This window comes from Takifugu flavidus, chromosome 5 (assembly GCF_003711565.1).
Source record: "Takifugu flavidus isolate HTHZ2018 chromosome 5, ASM371156v2, whole genome shotgun sequence".
NCBI lineage: Eukaryota > Metazoa > Chordata > Actinopteri > Tetraodontiformes > Tetraodontidae > Takifugu > Takifugu flavidus.
Genome location: NC_079524.1, coordinates 8600672 through 8621033, shown reverse-complemented (window position 1 = coordinate 8621033; position 20362 = coordinate 8600672). Strand labels below are relative to the sequence as shown.

Sequence of the window (20362 nt, the reverse complement as noted above, 5' to 3'; positions counted from 1 at the left end):
CACACGGGCAGTGGGATAAACACAAGGTTGGTCTGTTCAGGAACTCAACATGACGCAGGAGCGGAGTAGTTTTCACAGTATATTGGGCACCGTGCGTGTGAGTCGGTGACATCGGCAAAGAAGCAAGTGTCTCCGTTCACTGCTCCCATTTCATCTCAGTCCAGCGTCACGAGGTTGCTTCAAAATTTCAAATTTGTTTGTTTAGAAATGCTATCTATCAGAAACTGTTCAATAAAGACCAGATTCTCTTGTGTTGTCCTATTTCCAAGCCATTACTGCCAAAAAACAATTAAAACTAGTGCCTGTTGATTGGAGGATTTACATTTAAGTTTGGGTTCTTTTTTTGGGGGGGTTTTCATTACTTCCTAGTTTCCTCCTTGACCTTCCACCTAATTGTGTCAGAGGTGTTTGAGCAACATAAGGACGACATCCTGGGGCCCAGTTTGAATTTTACAGACTTGTTGCACGCTGGTCATGAACCAAAGACCAGAAGAGGTGAGTCTGAATGAGACCTTAATGAAGAACAAACCAAGGGTCAGCGTTGTAGAGTGCAGATTGACCATCGTGGGCCAGGATATGCCCTCTCACATTTCCTTGTCGCTTTATTTGCATAAACAAAAGGATATCACCTTTGTTGTTATATTATACAGTAGATGTATTGTGTGGATATTTTATGGACCAAACTGCTAATAATCAAAATACCAATCAAATGTTTGATAATTCAAGAAACTCTATTGTTCTAATTCTAAATGTGTCTATTTTAAACACGTAACGAGATGTAACAGACCCAAATAAGTTCAGAACTGAACCAGTTTGTTTCCCTGGAATGAGCCTGTTGTAACTCAGGGATGGAACTCATGACCTTCTTGCTGTATCTTGTAGTATTTCCCGCCCGAACATGCTTTCAGGGGGGTTTATTCAATTCAGACCGGCCGTAACAGAGAAAAGAACCCCGTCTGTTTGAGATGTTTCAAACATTTTCCTGCCCCTACATCCAATCACATAATACGCTGAGTCAACAAATGACATGAATACAAAGAGACGGGTGGGGGCTGGAGGGCAGTATACAAATTTACACAGAGCAAAGTCCAGCAGCACTGTTTTATATGGCTCCGGGCTGCTCTAATCACCTTTAGACAAGACGCATATGGATACAAGGAGAAATATCACCTGAATAACACACACGGAACCTTGAGCACAAGCAGCGACAGGTTTGTTACGCAATTCTGTAATATGCAAGTTAATCATAAACACGTAGACTGTTCATGCCAAGAAGAGACCAGTCAAAACAACTATATTTGAACTCGTGGTTACTGCGGAAAAATTTGTGCAAAACATGCACAGTAACAGTTTTATCAGGCATACACTCTAAAATAGGAATATGGGGAAATGAGTCACGGGAATGTAAAGGACCCATAGGTCAGAAATTCTAAAATTTGAGGGTCAACACAAGTAATACCATAGCACATCTGCCTGTCTGCCAGTGCAATCAGACTGTAACCAAGACAATTCAATCAATTAAAAACATCCCATAGCTCAATTTGCCAGGGAAAAACTGGGAAAACAAAGACTGAGTTCATTACCACTACACCAAAAACATCTGTCTTCCTTGTTCTAAATACATTTAGAAGTATGAACATATTATAGAGCTGTGTAATCAGTTTCAACTACATCTAATCACAAGTTAAAAGAAGTTAATTGTTAAAAAAGTAAAAACCGCAGCATCCAAATGTTTGCCTGCATATCTACACGGGCGCTCTGTCAGCCAGCCTTGAGCACTGATTTGAGCTCTCAAAAGCATTGCCAAGTAAAAAATTACATTAAAAATAGCAAACAAGTGGATGTATTCTTCCCTGCATGAGACTGCATCTAGAGAATAGACAAGGAAATAACACACCAGTCTTCCAAAGTAAGATTTTGCATGTAGTGAATTTAAAGGGGCATTTAACAGTGACAGCGGCCAAGAGCTCCAATATTTTAACATGGCGTTATGGTAAAAAAGTCAGATTTCCTGGTAGAACACTGCACCTTTTAGCTGTACTCGGTCTTACATGCATTTAAGAGAGTGCCTTTTGCAAAACTGGCTGGCATCAATAACACCTGTAATTTGAAGCTTCAGCACTGTGAAATGAATGGCCACATGTTGATGGCATTATGAATGCTATTGGCTAGCATGGTGACAGTAATTCCCAGCTTCCTTTGTCCTTTTTTTCATGACATATAATTAGAAGAGGGACTCGACGCTGATGAAGTCGGAACTCTTTTAACAGCTGCTACTAGGGAACTGACACAAAGCCAGAACTGCAAATGAGTTAAAAACCAGCTATGGGTCAGGGCTGGAGGCCGCCTGGGTGACATCATGAAGCTATGCTTTTTTTGACACAGACATGTGTTTAATTGTCAAGAGCCACACTGTCATCACTTTATTAAATTGTGTTATTTCATATTTGCACTTTGTTAATACAATCATCCTGTGTGAGCAACTTTTCCAAGAGTGATTACAAAAGGGCAGCAGAGGTTTCTGCAGCAATTTGTAAAAAAAAAAAAAAAAGAAACGTTGTGTAAGATCAGACTACTTTTTAGTCTCTTTAACATGAGCTGTCAAAACAGATGTCAGATTGTTGCTAGATGTGAAGACTTGGAAAGCGATTAAATGAGAAATCCAGATTAAACAGATGATTTCTGCCTCTGTAAACCTGTCATTGCATCATGCTGTTGAGAGAATACTCCCTAAAATGTGTTTCTGCAGGAGGGGGTTGCTTGTTTCCAAAGTCAAAAATCACATTGTTCTTTCTGGAGAGAGAAAAACACCTTTTATTTCTCCCTGCAGATGTCGGACCCCTTTTTCGTCACAGGCCCTCACTTGCCGTCTCTACGCACGGTCTGTTGCTGTGAGCATTTTTGGAATAGCTGGGCAATGAGTGCTGACAACAGCTTCACCACATTAAAAGTTCTAAAAAAGAACTTCCGGATAGCCAGATCTGTAATTTTACTCATGATTATTTGTCTTGACTCCTCCTGACACAACTCCCCCAAAGAATGCTGCGCAGCAGGACACGCTACGGTTAGTTTCATATTATCAGTATTCAAATCACCGGAGGGTGGTGGGTGTTGCCGGGAGCTCCTGTAAGACCCAAAACAAGCTGATTACAGCTGGAGGGGTTAATCAGAGCAAAGGGATGCCCCGTTCGTGTGTCTCATACTATCGTGTGTCTCCAGACTTAATGGGCCTAACTGCTATCAGCACCATCACTAGCTCAGCTTCCTGCCAGAGGGAGACAGGCACATGCACACCAGACATCTGGCACATTCCATCCAGATGGAAATGGGCGACGGGATGATAAAACTCATCTTTAACCACGAAGATCTGTCAAATAAAATGCTTTTTGGTGCTTGGAGTTGTTTCTTTTCACCAGTCCCAGCCTATCGCTCTGTGGCCTGCAACATTTATGTGGTTTAACCGATGTCATTAGGTGAAGGCTCAGAGGAAATCAGATGTAACTCGATATGGATTCCTCTGTCACTTAAGAGTACTGGACGGCCGAGGCCCCCACACCCCCAGCTGTCCAGACACCTGTCACCGACTACAAGAAGTGACACGGCATCCCGCTACAGATTATCCGCTGAGCCGTCTGAACAGCGGTAGCTTTTATTCAGATGCCTTCTCGTTTAGCTTGTCCGTTTCTCATTTTCTTGTGCTTGAGAACAAAAAAAGCAGATTTCCTGGTCAGGAACGAAAAGTTGAAGTGAAACCAGGGCGACACAGCCTCCACCGTGGGCAGGATTTCCCTCTCCTTCCATCCTGACAGACAGATGGTGAGAGAAACTGCTGGTGCTTATTGAATATTAAGGGATCGATGAAAGAAAAGGCCTCGATTGAACACTTGTATCAATTTACACACAAACTGAATGCTCCATCTTGTTATATACACAAGGCTTTGCTTTAGAATTAGCATTGCTCATTGTCTTGGGCTGAGTTTGGCCATAGGATGCATCATTGCTACTTTAGTCACTCCTAAATGTGCTGTGTGCAGAGGTTTGCTCTGCTGACTTCACTGATGATCCCTTTTAATCCTATGCAGCCCTAACATCTGTCATTTTGTCTGTTCCGTGCTGTCGATTGTCATGACAAAGGTAAACACATATTACTCAGCATATTATATGGATTTCTGTTTGTTTTTGTACGATCATTCTGTCTTCCTGAGTCTATGCACACAATTTCTTTAAAAAAAATGAAATCTTGCAATAGGATTCATAAAGCTGAAGAAACCACTGTTAGTAAGGTCAACCCTCTTGCATCATCATTTACTGGCTGCAGAGTTTAACCCTTTACAGCCACATGTTTGACATCCCATCTGATGGATACGAGGCTCTGAAATGACACTCAGCTCGGTGCAGAACTGCAAGCAGCCGTGATTTCTTCTGACCGCATAGAAAAAGACTAGCACAAGAAAAAGTGCTTAATACTGAAAAAGTAACTAAATGCAAGCTGAACTGAAACCTCCCCACACTGGAGGAGTTTCTCCTTGTGTCTGTTTAATGTATCTTTAAGCTGAATATTTTTAAACATATAATCAGAAGCTTTGACCTTGGCGTCAAGCATACGAAAGATTGTGTTGAAAATAACGACAAGAACAATAGGTAAGCAAATTCTTTTGTTTTTTTATCGACTAATGTAACTCTTGCATACGTCAATAAATCCGTAACTTCTTCAAAATAAATAATTGCGGATGGTACGGTTGATGGGTTTTCCTTAAAAGATCAAATCAGGGTGGAATAAAACAGACCTACTTTGGGTTTTAAACGTAAATTAAATCACAGGCACAAACTTTGGGGCACTCTGCAATTATCTATATTTGCAATGGAACTGAACCAAAGTGCAACATCATCCTTCGGTTCCACTCACAAGCAAAATGTTGCTTAACAGCAAGAGTTTCGGTTTGAGCAGTGAGTAGTTTGTGCGTCTGTGCTGCTGATCCCAGGAAGTATTTGTTTTAATAAGTATTGCTACAGTGAGGCATCGGTAGACAATAGACTTCCATATGCACACTTCCTCCACACCTGGCCAGAGCCACAGGAACTATGACCACATCCCTACTCATTTATATTGTACTTCATGTACCAGTCACGTCTTGCACATGGTGCAGGAAATGATTAGGTTAGTGGCACTGGTGATGGATTAAGCAAGTTCATAAAAAAAAATCACAATGACGGGAAAATATTTCAATTATTATAATGCCTCAACTGTTCAGAAGGCTGGGAGTTTTGCGTATAAATGATCCATGTTCGCATGCAGCTGTGATTATGAAAAGCCCGTCTTCGTGACAAAATGTAGGAGTACCCATTTGTTTAGTACTCCAGGCTGTCTTCCTGTGCAGGACGGAGTGAGGTAACCTGCAGGATAATAATTCCCAACAAGAACATGTGGCTGCCTGCCCCGCTCTCTTCCACGATGCCTTCAAGACTGTCAGACTACTTTTCCAAATCTCCCAATAGCCGAGAAGAGTTCATAATGGATCAAAGCATATCAAAAAGACAAAAAGGTCAGCGTTCCGTGACTTTTTACCTGTTGATCTTTAAAGCAAAAGCCCGTCGGTCTGCGCTGCCCACAGAGGCCATGTGAGCGGCTGAGGTCCGGTGGTGGTCTCCTCCTCCTGGGGTCTGATGGTCACCAACGCACCGGGATTCTTCCCTCTCTACAGGTCCGCTGTCATGTCAACACTCGTGACGCTCGTGGCTGGAGCCGCTTCTGGGTGTAAACTTCCGGATTTAGAGTGGACTCGCGGAGAAAGAGAGAGAGAGAGGGAGAGAGAGAGAGGAGAGAGAGAGAGAGAGAGAGAGAGAAAGGGAGGGAGAGAGAGGAGGGGGGATGTGACAGGATGAGTGAGGCACACGCGACCTTCCTTACTGACGCCTGCAACATAAATAGGGAAATAAACAAATAAACAAATAAATGCAAATAAACATCCGATAAAACCGATCTTGAAGGCTGCACAGGGGCAGGTTTAACTGTTTGAGTTACTAGATTTAAATTTCGAACCAATCCTCATTTCCATTTTGAACGCAATACTTAAAGATAACTTTAAAAGAATAATAAGATCAATTCGTCAATGTTTTAAAAAAATGTACTACTATTTTTGTGACGGAATTAGAGTTCTGTTTTAAATTTTATTGATAGTTTTAGGTAATTATGTCTGGAGGGAAACGCCACAGCAAAGATTACGCAACTGCTACCCCCTTGTGGTATATTTTGTCATCACATCAATATTAATTTCCTCTCGATGCAGCGAAGGGGAAGATAAAATAAAGAGTTTGTATATTTGAGCTTTTAATTTTTTCTATTTAAGGGTTAAGTTTTATTGTTAAAAATACGTTTAGAATTCTTTCGTTGATTAATTTCCCAGGGTTCAGTGTATCGGCTGAATAAAATGCGGAACCATTAGTCGCTGCGGTAGGATTTGAACGGAGTGTTTACGGTGTGGCGCACTGTCGAATCAAAAGCATTGGCAGACTATGGAAGAACGTTATTGCTGAAAACTTTGGATCTCTGTCTTTTCCCGTGGGAAATCAGGTGACATTTATACAGTATTTGTAAACCAGATAATATGATGTGATAATGGGAAATATACGTTTGTTTGGCAGTAGGTCATTGTAAAGAGTTGTCATTCGAGTTGTGATTAATTTCAGTTTTATGTATTGTTGAGACTCGCAGCACTGTCTCCTACAAAAGAGAATCTACTATCTTCGTCTTTCTTGGGGGATTTTTACGAGAATTTTAAGGCACGACACATCAATTCAAACTGCTAAAGGACGTAGCGAGACATGATCTAGCAGGACTTTATGTAATGTAGTGCACGAATATGGCATTTACGGTCAAGGTTTTTCCCTTAAGACAATGCATACTTTCCCCGTTTATTATATATTATGTCACTTTGCTCCGTCCATCAGACCACATCCACCTTGTCACCAGCTGACATGGACAGCAGGGTGATGGAGGAGGAAGATGACTGTCCGGAGTTGGTGCCCATCGACAACCCGTCTGCTCCTGCTACAGAACAGATACCTGTCACCATAATCTCAGGCTACCTCGGTGAGGGATCTGCATTACTCATACAGCTTTAATCGCCTTACCATATAATCTCCTTCACAGCCTGTGTGTTTTTCAGTTTCATGTTTATTGAATAATGGTGGCGTCCATTAATGGTGCCTATTATGATGAATTTGCACTGTTGGTCGTCATAATGTATTTATCTGTTTTTTTATCAGGTGCTGGAAAAACTACACTCCTAAACTACATCTTAACAGAACAACACAACAAACGCATTGCCGTTATACTCAATGAATTTGGCGAGGGTAAGAAAATTAATGTCCTAAAGGTTGGTTTTGATTTTAGTTTATTTTGATAATCTAAAAATCAAAATTTATGCTCTCCCCTTCCTGGAGATGTTTACAGTTCACCACAAGAGGGCACCACAGTATCATTTTTGGCCTAAAATCAGCGTCTTTCGTTAGATTAAATTAGTCTGTTTTGTTTATTGCCGCATCATTCACCTGTTCATCCTTTAAATAAAACTCAATTTAGAGCTTTATTTGATTTGGAATCGATTTTTTTTCCTGTGGTTGGAATGTTTATCTACTTTCTTCCTCATCCACATCCAGGCAGCGCCCTTGAGAAGTCACTAGCTGTAAGCCATGCAGGGGAACTGTATGAGGAGTGGCTTGAATTGAGCAATGGATGTCTCTGTTGCTCTGTCAAGTATGTAAAATAACCAGAAGCTTTTATTTATTTTTTATAGTAAAAAAACCCAACTATGCCTTAAATTCAAGGTTCACATTTTCTATTTCATTAAAGGTTTCTGTATTTTCCAGGGATAATGGACTGAAAGCTATTGAGAACCTGATGGAGAAGAAAGGGAAATTTGATTATATTCTATTAGAAACAACAGGCCTCGCTGATCCAGGTATGACACATTTTGTAGAACTGAAATATAATCGGTCATATGAAGCATGCAGGTTTGTGAATGTGCATTACATTTTAATTTTCCAGGTAATTAGCCACTAGAGTTCATAGACAGTTCGACTGATAATTGATGTCATAGTTGATATGAAATACCTTATAGGTCTGATGCTGACCTATAGTCATCTGTGTGAAGAATCTGCAGCTTAGAATCAAATTAAAAAGTGCTTTTCAATGGAGAGGTCACACAGCGTGGTTAAGAATTGGTTTACTTGAATAACAGGAAGTATATCTGGGCTCTTCTTCCTCTAGAACTGACTTTCCATGCATGAAACATAAACTGGATTCTGTACGTAGCTCCAGCCTCATGCCACATTTCCTAACTTGACTTTATGACACCAGTGGTTCTTTTCCCACACCAAACATCATCTTCAGGGAGTTGTACAAACCCATATTTGCCAGACCTGTGCTGTATTGGACTGGTGCATCAAATGTTTCTGCAATGCGCGGTATATTGAAGCACTCCAGAAGTGCTGAGTGAATTTATTTTTTGTGAAAAAGAAAGAAGGAAAAAGCTCATCTCATTAGAAATGCGGTGCAGGAAATTAGAAAATTAACCAAAACAATAATTGTTTAAATCACGTTGTCAGCCTAACCTGACAGTTTGTCGGGTCACTTCACATGTGATCGGTGTATAAAGACAAAATTCTAATGACTGTAAATATTCAATATTAACCATCAGCTGTTGTGTTTGATCGGAGATAGCTCAAACCATGTGTTAAAGTTTTTAATTTTTTTTTTATTTGGAGTCTTTCAGTCCTTTGCTTGGTAAAATTCAAATAACATTTAGTTTTGTTTGCAGCAGCAGCACCTGAGACCCAATTCCATCAATCTATTCATTTAGCTGCTTTTATCTGGAAATCAGTGTCTGGCCATCACAGGGTGATTGCTATGGAAACGGAGAGAGAGCATCACTCAGTGGCAGGTGTCAGGAGGCAGTGGCACAGACAGACATGCGCCACTGGGCCCCTGCAGACCAAACCAACAGGGCTGCGCTCAGACAGGCGCCGACCTCAGTCCGCTCCAATGTCATTGGTCGAGACAGGATTGTTATCGACTTGGACGCGTCCGTGATTGGTCCCGGCAATGCTGTCACTCACACGTCTCCCTGGGGCAGTCTGCTCACAAGCTCGCTGAAGAGGCTGCATGAGTTCCGTGAAACATGCCACTCAAAACCAGTGTTTCATTACACAGCCATTAAATATTTATGTCGTTTTCTCATTCTGGCTCGGTAATTGGACAGAAGTGCAACAGGCGTGGCGACAGAAAAATTCAATCCTTGGGAAGATGGAAACAACCCAAATGTACCAGCAGCAGATCAACAATTGAACAGTTCTCATATTGGGTTTATGCGCTTCAAAGACCTCACACACACTCACAACATTGTACTTCTGTCTTTGTGAGGACTTTCATCAAGATAATGCATTAACCAGTTTCTTACCCAGCTATCACAACTAAGTGCCTAACCAAAACCCTATTCTAAACTGAACCTTCAAACCATGTCTTCATCTTTAAACAGTCTTTTGAAGTTGTGAGGAGCAGCACAAACGTCCCCACTTCCTAAGAATGCCCTCACTTTGCAAGTAGGATAAGGATTTGGGTACTCAGTGTGTAGCTAGAACACACACATTATACATCTAGAGTTCAGTTCTGAATATAAAATCCTGTCATAATTCAATTAACAGGGTTGGTCAATAATATCTGTACATTGAAGTAATTCTTATACGGTGTAAACATCAATCACCAAAGATGTAAAAGAATCAATCATTACAATATAAAATAACAGAAGTTTGTGTTGCTTAAAGAAATGATGGAAAACTCTTGTAGGATTAGGATGGGGGGGGGGTTCATTGTTAAAAATCTTGCGTGCACAACCATTTCAAAGAGAAATCTAACTTTCACGTCATTGGTAAAGGGAAACCCTGCCTGTTCAGCAGGGGGAAGGTTGTGATGCTGCAGAGAGGCCCAGTATGTAGCCTGTCGTCAGTCTACATTTGAAAAGAGTTCAAAATTAAACCATTATTTAAGCTGTTCCTTTAACAAAGTTCCAGCAATTCACTTTTAATATATTTGATGAATCAGATTTTTTTCTTTTCACATCAGCTGTTGATATAAATCAGTTGTTTCTTGCTTTTTGACAGCATTGACAGTGTAATTAACAGGTTATATCCTCTGGCAGGTGCTGTGGCCTCCATGTTTTGGGTTGACGCTGAACTCGGCAGTGAGATTTATTTAGATGGTAAGAGAATTGTTTTAATATTTAAGACATTTCAGTGAGAAACTAGTGCCGCTTTGCTAATTTTGAGCTATTTCAGATTTTCCAGGACTACTTTGGCAGTTCTTTCATCTGCCTATAGGGGGCGAACCTTCTCTCTCTGTATTTTTTAACTAGCAGCTTGTGTTGCCTGTTGAGTTTGTAGAAATAACACATGTTGTCATTTGTGGATTCAATACTGTTCAAGAATAGCCCTTCTACACACACACACACACACACACACACACACACACACACACACACACATTTAAACTCTGCTGATTTGTGCCAGACAACACAGCAAAAGTGTCTCTCGGCCAACATTTCACTCGCTGATTATTTGCTGCTCTGTTGTTCCTGCAGGAATCATCACTGTCATTGATGCCAAATATGGACTGCAGGTATGAAGTGATGTTCTGAGGGTTCTATGTTTTAACGGTGCCTCATTTTTACAGGTGATCAGCGCAGTACTTGACTTTAGTTTCTTGTGCATAAATGCTGCACTATTTTATATTATTTCTTTGTGATTGTGATACGAAACCCTCTGAAACACAAAAAGGAGAAATATACAGTAATTGGTTTCACCCTTATGTTGTAAATTTAAAAGGAAACCCCTAAAAGAAACACACACCAAATTTCTATCTTTAGGGGGACTTACGCTAACCCTAACCATCCCAACCAACCCCATTACCCTTAACTAAAACCAATTCCAACTTCAACCTTAAAACCATGTTTTAAACTTCAAACAGTCCTTTGCAAAATGCCCCACTTTGCAAACATTTCCCTACTATTAGAATGAGGATTTTGGAACTCCATATGTAGTAAACGTGACACAAACACACACACAAACACACACACACAAACATCCTGCCTTCATTGTGGTGTCTAAAAGAAACGGGACAAGTGACACCTCAATAATGGGCTCCAATTTGAAGGTGTCACGCTCGGTAAGGTGACACATCTCACCGCCTCAGTGCTGCTCTGTCTTCTCATCGGGGTGAGAAGAGAATGATAACAGAAAGGAGGAGAGGGAATAAAGTGATTGCTATAAGAGATGCGACTATTATAATAGGAGCATCACCTCCCCCAAGATATCATCTGTCTGACAGGTTAACCTCACACGCCCCAAAGGATTTTTTTTTTCTCAGAGGTCATTAAAGGAAACATCACAAAGAGGCTTTTACCTATTTAGTTTTTAAATGGAGGCCTCGGCTCAACTGTCGGTATGCTACCCAGAGGTCAGGATCCACATCAACGCCTCCTACATTTACTCTTCAATTGTATTTGGCCAAAGGAAAAAATGCAAAGATGAAACACGCTTTTCCTTTAACCAATGATGTCTTTTTCTTTTTAATTATTTGACAAACTGTAGTCCTTTTAGTTCCAGCCTGAGCAGTTTTAGGCTTATACATCTAGTTCTCTTAATTTCTTTGATTTTATTTTATCTTCTCTAGCAACTAAATGAAGAAAAAGCAGATGGACTCGTCAATGAAGCAGCCAGGTATGTTTAGGAAATTTACTTATTGGCCAAACAAGCTAAAGAGCTAATGTGAACTAGTGCCAAATAGCCCAAATGTCATTCCCTTGAGACTAAAGGTCCAGGCCATACGTACTACACAGGGCCTCCTGACATGTTGCCTGTCCCCCCGGGCGTCTCAGTTTGTCTCCTGCAGCAGCTGTGTGCTTGTTGTTGTTGTTGAGCAAATACACAGATGAAGAAAGACCCGTTGCAGGACCTCTCTGCATTCTTGTTCAGTGTTTGTGTTTTCACCTCCAAGCTAAATATTGTCAGCTCCCATTTGAGCTAAGCATTTGCCGTCTGCTGTCACCCCTGAGAACACACACAGACACACACAGGCTGGTGGCCGTCCTGGTTCTGAAATTAAATGGTGTTTCATGTCAATGTCTTCTTTTAGGCAGATTGCTGTTGCTGACTTGACTATTATCAACAAGACTGACCTGGTGAATGAGGAGGAACTCGCTCAAATCAGAGCAGCAGTTAGGTCAGCTTTACATGCTTTTACTGCTCTCATATTCCCACATATTACTGAATTGGCGTCCTTTAGTTGATTGATCAACTTTGATCCAAAGCCTCTCGATTACTCTGGTGGCCAACTGGAATACATCATAAAATCCCTCCTGATAAAAAAGGCTTGTCTATACTTTTTTATTTCCCTTTTTATTTAACTGTTAACCCTTTTAGAGAACAGTATTTTTCTTCAGATGGTTTGTTTTTTATCTGCCAATTTCATTGTGATTTTCAGGGCAAAAATTGAAAGTGAAGCAAAATGATGCTGTGCTGATGTTCGACTCTTAATCTCCTGTTCAGTTATATTTCTTTTTTAGCATGTATTCAATATCGTGTCAAAAAGTTCCAAGTGAAAAGTTACAATGGATCAGTTCGTTCCATTCACACCCATCAACAAAACGGTGGCACGCTAACTGCTACAGGCAACAACACAACATGGCGTTAGTGAAAATCCTCAGAGCTGTTGATCAGGCTGTAGAATGATGTTTCCTCTCTAAATACCTGTGTCCTGCCCTCTTTGCAGATCTATAAACGGCCTGGTGAAGATTATAGAAACACAGAAGTCAAAGTAAGTTCTACAGTTGTAACGTTGCATTCACATGTGGTTCCTGCTCAGATCTTTGTGTCGAAGATAAAGCTGTGAAAGCCCGGCATTGTCCTACCTAGACCAACCCCTTTCTGCCAATGTGTATACACGTACGTGCATGCACGCACACACGGACAAGTGTACACAAACTGCTGCAGCCTGTGTAAATACCAAACCTTCAGTGGTGTCTAGTTACTGACAAGTCTTTGCTCTTTGACCCTGGGTCATCAAGCTGATGTGGTTGTGCACGTGCACATGGGCATTTATGTGTGTGTTAGAATGTTATTGGACCCTGGTTAGCATCTGGCTAGCATAACCGCTGTTGTGGTGTGTGTTTTGGATCCGACGCCCCCCCCACCTCCAGCTGAGGAGTGCGGGAGTGAACAGATGAAAGACGCCATGTAGTGAGACCGTAGTCAGAAGAACAGCACGCCTCTGTTCACCCCAATGTTAGTTTAAGCACGTCATGGTTTGTGCTTGATGTATTATTTTGTCACTGACCGGGATTTTATTGTGAAAGGGTAAAACTAGCAACATTTTTCCACAGGGTGGATCTGTCTGAAGTGCTGGATCTACATTCTTTTGACCACAAGGATGGAGCAAAGTGAGTTTTCCTTTAGAATTCATGCAGAGATCCAATCATACTCTTAAAACATGCGGGAAATATTTTGTGTTTAATTTAATGAAATAACTGCGTTTAAAAAAATAATTTCATGCTTTTATTCTCACATGCATTAGACTCCTAAGCACACAAGCCACCATTCAAATACAGTCTCAGCAACTGCCTAAGGTTCTTTGCATTGTCATTTTTTCCCTAACAATGGCTCATTTCTCGTACCGTTATCGATGTGAGGCCGTGCTGTATTGGAGCAGATTGAAGAGCTGTTTACTGGGATGGAATGACATATCTGTTGCTGCCATAACCCTGGTCAGCGGAAGATCAAGTCTGACTGCGCTGGAGACGCCTTTGATAATGTTGTTTCTCTCTAATTAACAGACTCTTTTATTGAGCGTCCCCCTGTCAGCCCACAGGGTGGCCATCATATTGTGTCCTCTCTACAATCTCATTCTCATGAATGGAGTCAGTGTTCATCCTTTCATGTGAATGAAACCGGCCGCGGTGTTAAACCTCTCTTACATGCCTTCAGTTGCTTCTCCTGCGGCCAGCTGCAGAGGATTAGAGCCGTGTGTGTCCGCTGGCTCCCGAGATGCTCCCCCCGCACCCCTTGTCCCAACAGATAACCCCTTTGAGAGTCGAGGCCCCTCCTCCCTGGCTGGCTGTTTGAAGCGGCCCCCTGCAGCTCCGCCTGTGTGGTACTAACAGCACGCGGGGCTCAAGCTGCTGGACACAACATTTAGCCTCCTTGTGAGGTCACAGAGCAGGGGGCAGAAGAGAAGCTCTGATGTGGAGGACAAGGGCCGGGGTTTGTTTGGGAGGGGGCGTTTTGTAGGATTTAATAGCCATTTCTAAAGTTTTCACAAGTCCATTCAAAGTCGCGTCATTAAGCCCTTATACAGCACATTTGACTGTGAGACAGAACACAAAAGCAGAACCATTATAGTCTGTTCGTACAGAGAGAAACGAATATAAAATTAAACAAGTTGCATAAGAAAGCCCAGAACATGAACCTTTTTAACAATTCAAAAGTGAGCAGAGATGGTGCAGAGTGGCGAGCTCCAACCATAATGCAATGGAGCTACAAGGGAAATGGCATGATTACATTGTACTGAATGATCTGGTGTGTTAAAATATATTTTATTTTCACCGTGGCATGCTAACCCTTTTGGAACATCATTAATGGAAAAGATTCAAACGATCCAATGTTATAATGTGTCATCATTTCTCCCCTCTGAAAGTTTAGCAGAGAAGCTCCAGCTGGTGAAAGCTACAAAGCCACACCTCGACAAGGTATTTGAGTCCTTCCCTCATCGATACTTCACCTCTGTGCGTGCTATTCCTTATGCTGTTTGCTAATTTATTCAAGCACACAATTTCCTGCAGCACAAGGGGACTCATTCTTTCTCAGGTGCAGATAGTCCCTCGCATCCCCCCAGGCTGTGACACCGTAGTGAAAACTCCCTCCCTGTTTTTTTGGGGTTTTGTGCTGCGATCACCTTGAAGCTTTTGATGTTTTCTTGTCACATTGCTAATAGAGCCCGCCTCGGTCACGCACGGCGGCCCAAAGTTTCACCAGACAAGCCAGGACATTATGGCGGCCAGACTGACTAGAATCTCGGTTCCGGCTCGTGACTTTACAGTGAAGCAGCCGTCGGTGTTTAGGCAAAATCTCTGCTGCGCCACTCGGAAAGAAATCTAAAAATTCAATGAATGAATCTCCCCCATGTCTCCTAATGATCCTATTTTACCACGCGGCTCCTCACTGCCACCAGTCCTCGTCTTCTACTTTTATCACAGGATGCATTTGTGAGTGCAAATAGCAGCATTGTTGTCTGTTTTCTCCGGCGTTCCCTTTCCCGCATGAAGCTCCGCCGTCTCTCAGACCGACCCCCCCTGCCTCCCCTACGCTTCCCCACGTTGCCCTTTTCATGTAAATGAGAATGCTGTTTTTCTGTTGTTATACCAAATGACAAGGAAGTGTGTAACCTTAACGCTTGAAGACAACCCCCCCACACACACCCCAACATATATCTACAAAGTGCCCTTTTAATGCTGGAAGGAAGTATGATAGGAGGGAGTGTGAGGAGGGGGTGGACAAAGCGGGCCGTTCTCGCTGCGTTTCAGGTGCCGAGCAGAGTCGGGTTTTTTGACGCCGTTATTAACAAAGTCATCAGCTGAGGGTGTAAAAAGACACCTCTTTTCTTAAATGTCCCTAAAAGAATGTTCTGCTTTCACGTAGCTGAAAAATGAGGCCTGATAGAATGTGTCAAATAGTGAACGTCGCCAGGTGACCGGATCAGCGCGGGAATAAAGTAGAGGCGGTATTCAGTATAAAGGCCTCGCAGTCGAAAAGATCTCTTCTGATAAAAGCATTTTTTAATCATTTTAAATGGATATTTTTTCCTTTTGGTGAGTGAAAAATGGATCCTTAAAACATCCCATTCTAAGTTGCTAATGCTTCCATTTTACGTCCTCAGAGTATTTTAACCGTAACATTTGAAGTGGCTGGTGAGATCTTAGAGGACACCTTGAACGTCTTCATCCAGGTACCCTCCAATCTACAGACGCTTTTCCTATTGCCAATTAGCCTGAAGTCACAAAGTCAACCCCCATTTTTTCGTATTTCAGGACTTGCTGTGGGAAAAGATGTTTAAGAACAAAGAAGGACAACCCATGACTGTCATCCGTTCAAAGGTACGGTGGAGTAGAATCACCACCCCGATGATGGCGGTGATCAGTAATCGTCACCTTGTTATTATTATAATCGGTTTCAAGCGCTTCATTCAGCATGGTGGTTAATGTGTCACTCTGACGTGTGTGTGTGTGTGTGTGTGTTTTTAGGGCATAGTGGCTTTTCCAGGTAAAGCCCACCAAGTGATGCTGCAGGGGGTCCACGAGCTGTACGAGCTGAATGAGATGCCGCAGCTCTGGGGGGACAACCCACGGATCAACCGGCTGGTCTTTATAGGTGAAGACACTCATGTGACTCCTGAATTCTTTAAGTCCTCAGGGCTTTGTGAGGCAGCACAGGCAGAATATTCCATGAATAACAAAGCATGATGCGTTTGACATTTGTCTTGTGTGATGGCAAAAATGGCTTTTTCTGGGATGTCTCCACTCTAATTTACATCTTCGATGTCCAGTTTTAGCTGTTTTAAGATTTTTTTTGTCTTTGCTCTTGGCTGCAGGTAAAAACTTGGACAAGGACATTCTGGAAGAGCGCTTCACATCTTCTGTCCTGAGTGGAACAGAGAAAAATTAACCTGTTTGGGTTTTTTTTTATTCCAACTGGTCAATCTGTAATACACGGCTCACTCTGATGGTTAAACTACTGTCTGAAAGATGCTGTATGCAAAAATTAGTGCAAGTTGTAAGCTGCTATCAAGGGCCGGTCATTAAACCAGCGCAGAGGATTTTTTTTAGTAAGGATAACTACAAATTCTGACATTTGTGGGAAATTGCAAAAAGTGTATCAGGTGTTGTGTCTGTATATAAAACCAGCTCTTTTCTGGCATTTAATATATGTTTTGCTGTGTTTTAATCTTAATATGCAATTTCTGAACACCCGCAACAGCTTGGAAATAACACTAAATTGTTGCAGTTGTAGCAAAGAAAAAATGCCTAAAATGAAATGAGGCCTTCACTGGGAGAGGTCATCCTCAACGTAACAATGTGAGAGCAAAGAACACTCTCCAAAACCAGATTTTACTGAGTGTCTGATTTTTGTCTAGCTTCTCCCAGTGTAAAAACAATTTGTTAAACGGTCTGATAGATCACACATTCAGTAACCTCTAGAACCTTAATATTTTACAAATTTAAATTTCCTTCTTTTGGAACTTGATTGTTAGTAAGTCACGTGAAAGGCGTGTCTCACACGGACAGTTCCACAGTAGGACCAGTTGGGTGAAAACAAACATGAAGTTTTCCCAACATGGTCATTTGCAATTAGATAGTAACCTATAGATGCGCGATTTGTTACATATCCGCTGCTGGGCCGGTTGGGTCATTCATCCCGGTCGTAAAACCGAGCATGAGCCCCGCAGCCCAGGGCGCACAGCGCACTTAAGACGTTTCCTTTTCGATTCTGATGCTGATGACCTCGTTAAGGCGACTATTACTCTTTTTTACTATTGGCTGCGGGAATCCCCACCATGGCCATTTTCATGGTCACGCCACCTGCGGGCATCCCGAGGTGACTAACTAAACGAACCGGCGGGGGGGCGGAATCAGGGAGATCTGCGTTCCTTCTTATCTAAGACAAGGCGTGGTGTTAAAACTGCCAGGAACACACCGCCCCACGCTGAGCTTCTGCGCTTTTTGGATTATCAAGAACATTAAATTGCCAGGATTTGACCTTAAGCACTTCACTTTTGCTGGCGAGGACCCGTATAAGGCGCACGGCCACCCCTGTGATGTCACCAGCTTTCATGAGAGTGACTTGTTTAAGAAGCTCTAGTATGAAAGTATCTAGTTTTGTGTTAATAAGCGTTTCGTTTAAAAAGGGAAGCAAGTGTACTTTACTCTGGATACCGTACAAAGCGTTTCATTTTGAAGCCCAACGATGTTCTAATCGATGTTTTAATTATTTAAAAACAAATTCTGGTGGGCTTTTGGGGGAAAAAAAGCATAATTTAGCGTGTTAAAATGAGGCCCACTTTGCATCAGTCATGCGCTTCCAGGGAACCCCCACCTGTGCGCTGCCTTCTCCGGCTTCCCGGGGTGAAGGGCGACTCTGATAGGTCCGAAGTGTAAATGGGACTGGTCTTCGGGGCATCAGCTTCCCAGGATATAAAGCGGGGACCATAGCAACCAGTCACTACAATACGAGGTTTACCAACACTGGGGAGCACATGCGTTTTTACGCATGAGTACGGGACCTTTGATTTTTACGCGCGGGCTGATTTATTTTTATCTTTCCGAGTTTTAGACAGGTGACTATGAGAGTGACAATGACTCTGTCCGGTGATTTTGAGACTTCACAGCACGCTGCTTTGCCTCTAGATGTGGAGGAGATTGACACTGTCGGTAAGGATGAACGCCCACGCGAGCGTTTATACCAAAGCCAGTGCTCCGTGGACTCTGGCTCCTCGGCAGAATCCGGCGCAGAGTTTGACTCGTTAGAGGCGGACTCATCGGGGGAGAGTGAGAACAGCTTCTGCGCAGACGCACCGCCATCCAAGAAAAGCCTAAACAGCTCCGTGAAACCGCCGTACTCTTACATCGCTCTCATCACCATGGCCATCCTGCAGAGCCCGATGAAGAAACTGACCCTGAGTGGCATCTGTGACTTCATCAGCAACAAGTTTCCCTACTACAGAGACAAGTTCCCCGCCTGGCAGAACTCCATCAGGCACAACCTCTCCCTCAATGACTGTTTCATTAAGATCCCGAGGGAGCCTGGGAACCCGGGCAAAGGTAACTACTGGTCCCTTGACCCTGCCTCGAAGGATATGTTCGACAACGGCAGCTTCCTTCGGCGAAGGAAGCGCTTCAAGAGAAACCATCCTGACCTCAACAAAGACGGACTCATGTTTTATTCCAACCTGAGCAGCTACCGGCCATACGGGCAGTCATACCGAGTCAGCCCCCCACCCTCTGCTCCTGTCCGGTACATGCCCCTGCAGGAGGGAATCGTTGTGTCTCCCACGTCCTATCACCTCTTTCCACAAACCCTTAACAGTCAGGAGGCGCGCGGCAGGCCTAAAGAACTCAGAACGCAGCTTTGCGCAACAGGACCCGCTGCGCCAAAGCCCGTCTTGCAGGCAAAGTGCTCCTTCAGCATCGAAAGCATCATGAGCAAACCCTCTTCTTTAGGCCCACCGACCTCTAACTTGCTGCACAGCCAACAGGCCCTTCTCAGTTACAATCATCTCTATTCGGGCCCTGCTGCTAGTTTGGTCCCGACACTCCTGCAGCCTCCCGTGACAGCGTTCTGCCCTCCGGCCATGCTGAGTCTGACTTCTCAGATTGAGGGGCCCAGGCTCTCTTACTGCTGAAGAAACCACCGTGTCTGTTTGTGTTCGATGTGAAAACATCAAGATCTGTTTCTTAGAGAAATTTTTCAGCTGCATGGAATTAACGTGCTTTGACATGTGATTGTCTTAATAGAAATACCTGTAAATAAGATTTGTGGTAATATATTTGTGAGACGTTTTGCAATGGAAACCTTTGATGAATGTGTTTTTTAATTACAGTACTAGAATAAATAAGTTTAACATATATCCTGTTTGTTGTTTAAACATCCTACTTTTGACCGGTATATGTCTTTAAGACAGTAACGTGACATTTACATTATGCAATGGAGGGTTAAAAGAGGATTTAAGATCTGAATAAAGTAATAAAACATCTTACTTATTAAATGCTGGATTACACCAAACAATACTGAAAATGATTACCCTAACTCCTTTAGAAAAGAAAATTGGGGGGGTATGTTAAAAATAGGCAAAATTAGATAAATAAAATATTCAAAAGGAAGCATTCTCTTTAAATTTTTGAAGGCATATAAGTTGAAATTCAGTGAAATTCGTAGCTTAATACAATCTCAATGCCAGTGGAGTGGCACTTACTTGATATGCATTGTTGCTTTTTGCAACCACCTGCATATTCCAGGACTATAATTCTCTAGTTTTCATTTCAAGGAGATCACAATTCGCTTCATTTCTCTTCTCGGTCTCACGTCAAACCTGCGCTCCTGAAAATGATGTGCTTCTACTTCTCACCTCAGAGTGGCGCTGTTTACCAACTGTAGAGTCAGTCGAGATTATTACAACAACGTCGCAGGTTGGCTTTCTTTTACAGTAAACGCTGTTAAATTTGAATCAAGAAAAACAATGGGCGTCGTTTCTTCTTCGAACTGG

At 42.5% G+C, this 20362-nt stretch overlaps 3 protein-coding genes across 5 annotated transcripts in view; 2 read left to right on the top strand and 1 right to left on the bottom strand.

The window, feature by feature from the left end:
* dock8 (dedicator of cytokinesis 8) overlaps positions 1–5791 on the bottom strand; it is a 37218-nt gene extending 31427 nt beyond the window's left edge. For both annotated transcript variants that reach the window (XM_057034136.1, XM_057034137.1), the window contains exon 1: positions 5567–5791. In XM_057034136.1, the coding sequence (XP_056890116.1) occupies positions 5567–5619 (53 nt within the window). In that variant the 5' untranslated portion in view covers positions 5620–5791. The remainder of the gene's footprint in view (positions 1–5566) is intronic.
* cbwd (COBW domain containing) lies at positions 4430–17024 on the top strand. 2 transcript variants are annotated; one of them, XM_057034150.1, is made up of 16 exons: positions 4430–4641; positions 6949–7090; positions 7267–7353; positions 7660–7756; positions 7870–7961; positions 10197–10256; positions 10635–10672; positions 11726–11772; positions 12188–12274; positions 12824–12868; positions 13434–13490; positions 14744–14795; positions 15983–16051; positions 16134–16199; positions 16347–16473; positions 16694–17024. In XM_057034150.1, exons 2-16 carry the CDS (start codon positions 6976–6978, stop codon positions 16765–16767), a joined length of 1113 nt encoding a protein of 370 aa, XP_056890130.1. In that variant the 5' UTR covers positions 4430–4641; positions 6949–6975; the 3' UTR covers positions 16768–17024. The 2 variants fall into 2 exon arrangements, with proteins under 2 accessions (XP_056890130.1, XP_056890129.1); XM_057034149.1 differs by lacking the exon at positions 4430–4641 and adding an exon at positions 6413–6571.
* Positions 17025–17207: 183 nt separating this feature from the next.
* foxd5 (forkhead box D5) lies at positions 17208–19724 on the top strand. The gene has a single exon (XM_057034151.1). The coding sequence runs from the start codon at positions 18443–18445 to the stop codon at positions 19499–19501; it is 1059 nt and encodes a 352-aa protein (XP_056890131.1). The 5' UTR covers positions 17208–18442; the 3' UTR covers positions 19502–19724.
* Positions 19725–20362: the final 638 nt, after the last annotated feature.